Below are 9,863 nucleotides of genomic sequence, written 5' to 3'. Positions count from 1 at the left end.
TTCGGTAATAATACGTAAAGTGGAATCGAGATGCAGCTTGTTCTTTATTCCCATGACCGAAATTTTATAACGTTGAAATGTATCACTGAACATATCGATAAATAATTGTAAATAAAAAGGAAGGAAATTGCAATATTGTTGCGCAATATAATCAGATACATGTGAGGAAAATTTCGTAATATAATTAATTAATATTGTCAGAAATAATCATTTATATATACACACATATATATATGTATATGTGTGTATCATTTTTTATTTCTCTCATGATATTTATATAACATCAAAAGTTCATATTTAAAGTATAGTATTTAAATGTTTATGAAGCAAAAATCCATAAACAGTAAATACACATAAACATATTATACCGTGTCGTTTAATAATCATGATTTAATTTATAATAAATATAAATTGTATTTCTCTGAAGATAACTATATTGATACACAATAAATATTTTTCATTGCATATTATTGTTGATGGAAATTTTGCAATAAAATATCATATGCACTATCTTATCTTATACTACGTATTTTCTTCTTTTCTCTGTATAATGCAGCACTTTGGACTGTAAAGGAACATTGCAATGTTAGCATAATTTCGATATTAATATTTTCTATTAATTAACGTATTATGCTTTAATCTTAATTGGAGAAATTATAATTTTAAAAATCAAATAAAAATGTTCTATATATATATCCTAACATTCTATATTCTATAGGAAATTATCTAAAGAAATAAAATATTGTCTAAAAAGGTAATGTATAAATAGCTACTTACCAAGAGGATCAAAGCGTATAAATTCTAATTTGTCAGCCAGTCTCTCTCGCATACGCACTAACTGATGACCGCTTACAATACTTTGTGTAAGGACTAAAATAAATCTGCAATGAAACAAAACAAGGCATTTATATATGCAAGGCATTTCGATTATACACTGTTATATAGACACAAGTGTCTTTGACGAGAAATCAAAATAGACATCTTTCGATTGATAATTATATGTGATCCCATTTCTTCACAAAGAAAAAAAATACTCCATTTATACATACAATATATTGAATTAATTTCTGATTTTATAAAAAGTTGCACAATTTTTTGCATACGTCTCTGATTATGAATAGAAAGCGATATTTCGTCGTTTTTTCTCTATGACTAGAGATATATCCGTTTTCCATCAATATCCTAACCTAAACTCGAAATTAATGTTCATTTAATTGAAACTTTCTCACTTACTTTGCCTTCGGCTTTTTCAATAGCGTGTTTGTTAAGAACATGACAGACACTTTCTTCGATATCGCGATTTAAAACATCATCTATTATCTGATCTATCGTGAATAAATATTCAACAAACCGTACTTCTAACACGAGTGCACTATACTTTAATTTAGGTTAGGTTAGGTTGAGTAAATATACGATTGCCATCTTACGGGAATTAGCGTGACTAGTAGAAACTTGCTTCGTGCTACTATAGATAACAAATAAACAAGTAAATTTACATGGTCGATAATAAAATTCATAATTTTCAATATTCGAAAATGTACAAATTAAGTTTTAAAAAAAGAAAAATAATGATAATATTATAAATAAGATGTATTCATTTAATCATCTTTCTATCACAGTCTAAATCTAAGTAAACATTAAGAATGCCTGATAATTGCGAATATGCTCTTCTATTTCTTGCGATGTTTTTTTTTTAAGTGTCATTTTTGTATCACTGCTGCTGACTCCTTTTTTTCTGCCACGAAAATATTGCGAAGAAACTTCGCTAATTCGGGAGTCTGGAATATATATCCTGATCGGGGAGTTCGTCATGCTCTAACGCCGTACCCTACATATGTTTAAAATAAATATGTAGTAAATGTCAACTATTATCTTAGAATTATTGATTATTTTCACCTTTTCGAGTAGAGTTTTGGAAATGCCTTTAAATAATTTTGTATTCAGATGTTTGATTTGTGTGGATGGCATAAATGAATTATCCATAATGGTAACATTAATCTTTGGAATACCATCTTCTCTGGTTTGTGTTGTAGACTCTTGCATAGAAGATGAAGATTTGGATCTTGCAGTTAAGTTTGATTCAGCCAATCTTTGTAATGCTTTCTCCATACGCGTACCACAATTGAACAAAGATTTAGCTTTATCTACAAAAAAATTAACAGAATATTCACAAATATTAATATGTTACAAGTTTGTTTCATCAAGCACTAGCAAGCTTACATATTCTACTAATAATTCGATTCCTATTAAGTGATATTTTAAAACCATTTTCTAAAGTTAATTTATTGATTGAAGATTGATAGCTCATAATGCAAAGATGCATAATATAACTGCAAGTATTACATGTAAGCAACTTTTATACCAATTGCATTATATGCTGATTAATCAACGAGATTTTGAAAGTTAACATTTGCAAATACGCGAACGCATTTTAATCCTCTTGTGCAATATTTTGTCCTACTTATTGTCTTTCATGTTAAGACTATGTTACATCATTATGCACATTATGAAAAATTTTATCTTATATACACGAATATATTATATTTAAAATACAAAAAATAAATTTTCTCAACTATTTTTTTTATTTCCATGGAAATATTTCGTAATTCTTACCAAGAACATATTTAGCAGTTGGCTTTTCGACAACAGGTGGTTGAGGTAATTTGGCTTGTTCAATTTCCTTGCAAGACTCTACATCGAACTCGGGATGCCTGCGTATTTTTTCATTCGGTATATTCATTAATTTTGGACTTTCCAAGCTTGATAAAAATTTCTTATGTTCATTTTTCACTCTCTTAATAATAAAAAGATTTAAAAATTATTATACATAATTATTATGCGCCAATAAATAAATCTATTTAAAGCATATATATATATATATATATATATATATATATATATATATATGTATATATGTACCTAATAGGGTATTATAAAATTTCCTTCTTCTCTCCAGCAATATCATAGGACTGAATGCTACTTCAGAGGCAATCTTCAATATATCATCTGCATCAGGAGTACTTTTTCCATTATTTTTTTCAATTACTGGTGTCAGAACTAATTCATATCTCTTCTGTTTAGAAACAAAATTTCGCTTTTGAAGTTTCTCTTGATGATAAGTATATGCATCAGGATAAATAGTTTTTATTTGGGCCAGATGTTCCAGAATGAAATTTCGTCGCATCTGTTCTAGAACTGCAGATTTCAATTTATTAAAAGTTATCATTCTGTTAAACTAGTTATCTATCTTCTATTTTGTTATCTATCTTCTATTCTGTTAAACAATATTGCTGAAACCTACAAATAAAATCAAATTCTTCATCTGTAAAACATATATATAAATCATGCTAATGATACAAAGCATTTAAAAAGATTTAAATTATAAGAATGTTACAAGATGTGAAATGTATATAAAGTATTACCATCTCTATACATCTGAATACTTCAGCCAAGAATCTATAGTTATAAGGTAACACCAATGCAAGTCTTTCACTTTGATCTAATGACAGATACTTTTGATGTACCATAGGACTACTTTTTACTGGACTTGATGTTATTTTTGTAGGTTTAAAGAAAATTCTTCTTTGAGGACCGGCTGTTTTCGAAAGATCTTTGATTGGAGTTTGCAAAGCCTTAATGGAAGACTTGTTTTCCTTCTGTAGACTTTTCACATGAAAAGAATATTATAAGATTAAGATCTACTCAACTATTAAGTATATAGGAAAATCTTACCTAGTAGAAATTTAAGTTCCATCTTTTCAAATTTCTGTATTTGAGGTTCCTTAATAGCGTCTTGTTTCTGTAGTAGCTCTAACAATTGTTCGTGATTTGCAAGTCTCTCCATCATCAGGACTGATGATAATGGAATAAGTGGACAATTGTTCCTCCTTATCATTCTTCTCCTCAATCATCCTTTGGAACAATGGAAGACTTTGTGGGAGTTTAACTTTTCTTCTGGGCTAAATATATCCATTTTTTTGCAAAGGGCACTTTCTTGGTCTCTGAGTCTCTGCTCGTCTTCAGCAAACTATCTCTGATATTCGGCTGCCATCCATCGGTAGCGGATAATGCATGTGATCGCATAGCTCGCGTTCCGAGCCTGTTTGAAGTTTTCTCGAGGTTTGCTGTCGAAGAATCAAATAAATTGTATATTTCGAACCGCTTTATTGACACGAGTGCTTTTCACGGGGGCATCTTTTAACACGATCAACAGCCTCGTTCTCTCACCCTTCTCATCAGGTGCGATTTGCTCCGAGTCGGCATGTGTCAACGCTGGGCTGTTCGAGTGATCTCGCTCCAGTAGCAAAAGCTTAGACTTACCGTGTAATTTGTCATACATCTGTCGTTTGCACGTATTAAAATACGCCGTTATCGGTAGCTGCGACATGTTGTGAATTATGGACTAGAAATGATTGCACCCTAGAAGTGAAAGCTGAAAACCCGCTTTTTCATTCCTTTGGCGCGAACAAATCAGCTGATATCGTATCACGAATCAGCTGATATCGTATCATGAATCAGCTAATATCGTATCACGAATCAGCTGATAGCAGTAAAGAATCGAAAATGTATACATAAATATGATGACGTCATGACATACTACTTCTAGGCTGCGGTCAGAGACGCTGAATATGCTTCGATTGACCAATTAGGTTAAAGAAATCTTTACTCTTTTTACCCTGATTGGTCAATCAAACGCTTGAAAGTAAAGTAAATACTACAAACTTTAACTTCAAATTAATTATTTTTTAACTATACTAATTTTGGAGACTTATATGAATTAAGTTTAGCCGAGATTAAAAGCAAAATCTAAAAATTTTCAGGATGGAACTGAAAACCACAATACACTGAATTACTGGAATCTTATAAAATTTAAAATCTTAAAGTATTTGTAATGTTTTTTGGCCAACATCGATTCTGTTAGGATTTTAAACATTGATATGACAGGAACGATTTCATTCTTCGCAAGTCTCTCTATCATTAGGACTCCTGATGATGAAGTGAATAGACAACTGCTAATTATTCCTTCTCAACATTCTTCTTCTCAATCACACTGTGTTCGAGATGATGGATGATTTCGTAAGAAATTTCGTAAGAATTTGCGGCTTCTTCTTCGGTTTAAGTCTATTCATCTTCTCAAAGGGCTCTTTCAAAATGAGTAAGCTTAGCTCTGCTTGTCTTCAGTAAGCTGTCTGATATCTGGCTGACTTCCATTGGCGCGTAATTGCATAGCTCATGTTCTGAGCCTGTTAAAAGTTTTTTCAAGATTCGCTTTCGACAAATCGAACTGGAAATTGTGAACTGCTTTTGCACGAATGTCTTCCTTCATGGGTGCATCTTTTAACACGATCAACGGCTTGGTCTTTTATTCTTCTCTTCTGGTGCGATCTACTCCGATTCGTTGGTATATATCGAAATGTATGCTTGGCTACTCGTGACCTCGTTCCAGCAGCAAAATTTTAGACTTGTCGCGTAATCATTGCATGTCATTTGCGCGTATTAAAGTATGCCGTTATAATATGGTATAATATATTAAATAAAGAACACATACAGAGATTTTTTCTTTTAAATAATTACATATATGCTTTTGAAAAAATAAAGGAAATATGAGAATAGTTTAAAAGAGATATAATGTATTTTTTCCTATAAAAAAAAGATTATATAAAACTAAATTTTAATTTTGATTAAATTTTCGTATTTGCAAAAGGTCTTAAATTGATAATTGTATATTCAAATCAAATTACACATGTGTGGATTTAATATGGACTAAATCTTATATATAGATATAATAGCTTTATTTATTATTATAATATTAAAGGCAGTGCATTACATATATATATATTATCAGCAATTTTGAGAAATTTAGAACATTTATATGATTTGATTTGAATTCTTAACTTGATATATAAATCTATATATTGATATTTTATTGAAACTTCATATCTCAATATTTCTATTATGATATCATATTTCATTAAATAAGAATAAAAAATTATAACAAACTTGAAAACATACATTAATAAGTAATTAAAATATTATATATATTCACATTTTTTGGTTTATTTCATGTTTTATAATTTTTAATATTTGAAAATGTTCAAATCAAGCATTAAAAAAAACAAAAATAATGATAAGAAAAATAGCATTTGCATCATGATGTTGTCTTGACTTTATCATTAGCTAAAATTTCTAATCGTTTAATTACCTTTGCAAGTTCAACATTTTTATCTAATTTCAAATAATTTACTTTCCGTACATTGATTATACTGGTCCACATAGGTATCAACTTGCATAATTGCCGTATATGCTCTTCCATTTCTTGCGATGTTAATTTTATTCTGAAAGAATTATCTAATTTTTGTATCACTGCTTCTAAAGGTAAAACACCCTTTTTTTCTGCCACGAAAATATTGCGAAGAAACTTTGCTAATTCCGGAAGTCTGGAATATAATGCAGCTTCCTTATCTACATTTGGAGTTCTTGTCATTGCTTCTAATGCTTTGGCCTCCTGCCTTGCGCGGACCTATAAATATTACAATTTTTGAAGTGCAATTATATATATATATATATACATATTTAAAAAATATATAATAAATGTTAAGTGTGTATGCTATCTTAAAATGTTTATTCTTACCTTTTCGAGTAGAGCTTTGGGAATGCCTTTAAATAATGTATTCAAATGTTTGATTTGTGTGGTTGGCGTAATTGGTGGATTGTCCGTAATTGGTGGATTGTCCGTAATGGCAATATTAACTTTTGGAATATCATCTTCTGTGGTTTGTGTTGTAGAATCATGCATAGAAGATGGAGACTTTGATTTTGCAGTCAACTTTGCTTCAGCCAGTCTTTGTAATGCCTTCTCCATACGTGTACCACAATTGAACAAAGATTTAGCTTTATCTGTAAAAAAAACGAATTAACAGAATACTCACAATATTAATATATAACAAATTTGTTTCATCAAGCTAACAAAATAGAAGCTCACATATCCTATTAATAATTAAATCTCTCTTAAGTCTATATTTTAAATCCATTTTCTAAAATTAATTTTATTGATTGAAGATTGGTAATTCATATGCAAAGATGCACAATATAATTACTTAAATATTGCATGTAAGCAATATTACATGTAAGCAATACTTTTATACCAATCGCATTATATGCTGATTAATCAATTAGATTTTGAAAGCTATGTAAAACACATTTCGCAAATACGTGGACGCATTTTAATCCTCTTGTGCAATATATGTTTTGTCCTACTTATTATCTTTCATTAAAACCATATTACATCATTATGAATATATACAATATGAAAACCATATATATGAATGTATATAATATGAAAAATTTTATCTTATTTTATCTTACACGAATATTTAAAATATATAAAAAGTAAATATAAAATATAAATACAAAAAATAAATTTTCCCATTTTTTTTATTTCCATGGAAATATTTTGTAATTCTTACCAAGAACATTTTTAGCAGTTGGCTTTTCGACAACAGGTGGTTGAGGTAATTCGGCTTGTTCAATTTCCTTGCAGGACTCCACATCAAATTCGGGATGCCAGCGTATTATTTTTTCCCTCGGTATATTCATTAATCTTGGACTTTTCAAACTTAATAAAAATGTCTCATGTTCATCTTTCACTCTCTCTGTAATAAGATGTGATTTAAATATTATTATATATAATTATTATTTAGCAATATAGAGAGAGATAAATCTATTTAAACAATATATGTATATGATACCTAATAAAACATTATAAAATTTCTTTTTTCTTTCAAGCAATACTGTAGGACTCATGCTACTTTCAGAGGCAGTCTTTAATACATTATCTGCATCAGGAGTATTCCTTCCATTATTTTTTTCAACCACTGGTGTCAAAACTAACTCATATCTCTCCTGTTTGGATACTGAACCAAATTTGCGAAGCTTCTCTTGATGATAAATATATGCATCAGGATAAATAGTTTTTATTTGAGCCAAATGTTCCAGAGTGAAATTTCGTCGCACCTGCTCTTGAACTGCAGGTTTCAATTTATTGAAAGTAATCACTTCTTTTCTGTTAAACAGCATTGCTGAAACCTAAAGATAAAATCAAATGCTTCATCTTTAAAACATGTAAATCATGCTAATGATATAAAATATTTAAGAAAATCCAAATTATATAATGCAAGATGTGGAATAGTTTTATTACCATATCTACACATCTGAATAATTCAGCCAGGAATCTATAGTTATAAGGTAATACCAATCCAGGTATTTCACTTTCAGCTAATGACAGATACTTTTGATATGCTTTGATAGGACTACATTTTATCGGACTTGATGTTGTTTCTTTAGGTTCAAATAAAATCTTTCTCTGAGGACTGGCTGTTTTTGGAAGATCTATATTCTTGGTTGGAGTTCGCAAAGCTTTAATTGGAGATTTATATCCCTTCTGTGGACTATTCATATGAAAAAAAAAAAAGAAAGAAATATGTTACAAAAAGATGAAAATCTACTCAACTATTAAATATAAAGCATAATCTTCTTACCTCGTAGGAATTTCAAGTTCTATCTTTTCAAATTTTTGCATTTGAGGTTTCTTAACATCGTTCTGTTTCTGCGATTGCTCCAGCAACTGTTCGTGATTCGCAAGTTTCTCCACGACCTTTCTTGATAATAATGGAGTGAGCGGACAATTGCTAGCAGATTGTTCTTCCTTAACATTCTTCTCGTCGATCACGGTATTCTTTGGGACGGTGGAGGATTTCGTGGGAGTTTGCAGCTTTTTCTTCGGACTAAGCATACCTATCTTCGCGAAGGGGACTTTCTTGGTTCCCGAGTCGCTGCTCGTCTTCAGCAAACTATCTCTGATATCCGGCTGGCTTTCATCAGTGGCGGATACTGCACGCGATCGCATAGCTCGTATTCTGGGCCTGTTCGAAGTTTTCTCGAGATTCGTTTTCGAAGAATCAAACTGTATATTTCGAATCGCTTTATTGACACGAGTGCTTTTCACGGGGGCATCTTTTACCACGATCAACGGTCTCGTTCTCTCACCCTTCTCATCAGGTGCAATCTGCTCCGAGTCGTCGATATGTGTCAACGCTTCACTACTCGAGTGATCTCGCTCCAGCAGCAAAACCTTAGACTTACCGCGTAACTCGTCGCATGCCTGTCGTTTGCGCGTATTAAAGTACGCTGCTACCGATGGCTGAGACATGGTACAATATAATGTTGAGAATAACGGACGTACGCGGAGGTTATCCTTCTAGTTCTGAAAGCCCGCCTTTTTCTCCTTTCAACGCGACAATGTCATGAATCAGGAATCAGCTGATAACAGTCGGGAATGTACAATACGTAGGTATGACTGATAAATAAGTAGACTACTGAAGCGAACTCTGGCGGCAAGAATGTTAATTAAGGGAGATATTTCGGAGTATCATTGGTTTTCTCAGTACATTTTATAAACATGGGACGCGGTCCATTTGAATGATTAGAATTAGACCAAAAAATTCTTTTCTTTCATTGGTCAATGAATCAATCGATTTGAGACTTTCGAAGTATCGATAATCAGTATCTTGGAATTGTCACTTTTTATTATATTTTTTATATTTTTTTCATATGTATGAGTGTGACCTCCCCATGTAATGTATCTCCATGTGCAACGTGATTAAATAAATTTAGGAAATTTAAAATATAAAAAAAAAATAAAAAAGACATCTTTGAAGTATACGATAATTTCATATGGTATATCTTAACCTAAAAAATGTAACTTCAATTGGAAGTATCTTGTTAAGAGAAAATTATAAAGAAGTTTCGTATATTTTGGTTATATGCGAAATGTACAATTTTTTATATCTAATAAAGTTTTATAA

At 30.7% G+C, this 9,863-nt stretch overlaps 3 protein-coding genes across 3 annotated transcripts; all 3 read right to left on the bottom strand.

Moving 5' to 3' along the window:
• Positions 1-355: 355 nt before the first annotated feature.
• On the bottom strand, positions 356-1,409 carry LOC109610038 (39S ribosomal protein L33, mitochondrial). Its single transcript, XM_020027710.2, has 3 exons — positions 1,234-1,409; positions 778-881; positions 356-565 (listed from the first exon to the last, which is right to left on the bottom strand). The coding sequence occupies exons 1-3, from the start codon at positions 1,272-1,274 to the stop codon at positions 513-515; spliced, it is 198 nt and encodes a 65-aa protein (XP_019883269.1). The 5' UTR covers positions 1,275-1,409; the 3' UTR covers positions 356-512.
• Positions 1,410-1,700: 291 nt separating this feature from the next.
• On the bottom strand, positions 1,701-4,689 carry LOC105251836 (DNA replication factor Cdt1). Its single transcript, XM_025411489.1, is given in 6 exon segments — positions 1,701-1,778; positions 1,897-2,144; positions 2,614-2,799; positions 2,920-3,243; positions 3,395-3,663; positions 3,733-4,689. Coding segments are annotated over 5 exon segments (969 nt in total). The 5' UTR covers positions 3,528-3,663; positions 3,733-4,689.
• A 1,434-nt stretch (positions 4,690-6,123) lies between these two features.
• Positions 6,124-9,588, bottom strand: LOC105251779 (DNA replication factor Cdt1). Its single transcript, XM_011258795.3, has 6 exons — positions 8,538-9,588; positions 8,198-8,447; positions 7,749-8,085; positions 7,467-7,652; positions 6,632-6,897; positions 6,124-6,520 (listed from the first exon to the last, which is right to left on the bottom strand). The coding sequence occupies exons 1-6, from the start codon at positions 9,206-9,208 to the stop codon at positions 6,149-6,151; spliced, it is 2,082 nt and encodes a 693-aa protein (XP_011257097.2). The 5' UTR covers positions 9,209-9,588; the 3' UTR covers positions 6,124-6,148.
• Between the last annotated feature and the right edge of the window lie 275 nt (positions 9,589-9,863).

The sequence above is a fragment of the Camponotus floridanus genome, unplaced genomic scaffold, assembly GCF_003227725.1.
Source record: "Camponotus floridanus strain SB8 unplaced genomic scaffold, Cflo_v7.5 scaffold4, whole genome shotgun sequence".
In the NCBI taxonomy this organism is placed as follows: Eukaryota; Metazoa; Arthropoda; class Insecta; order Hymenoptera; family Formicidae; genus Camponotus; species Camponotus floridanus.
Note: the sequence above shows the minus strand (reverse complement) of the source record. Positions and strands in the feature narration are given on the sequence as shown.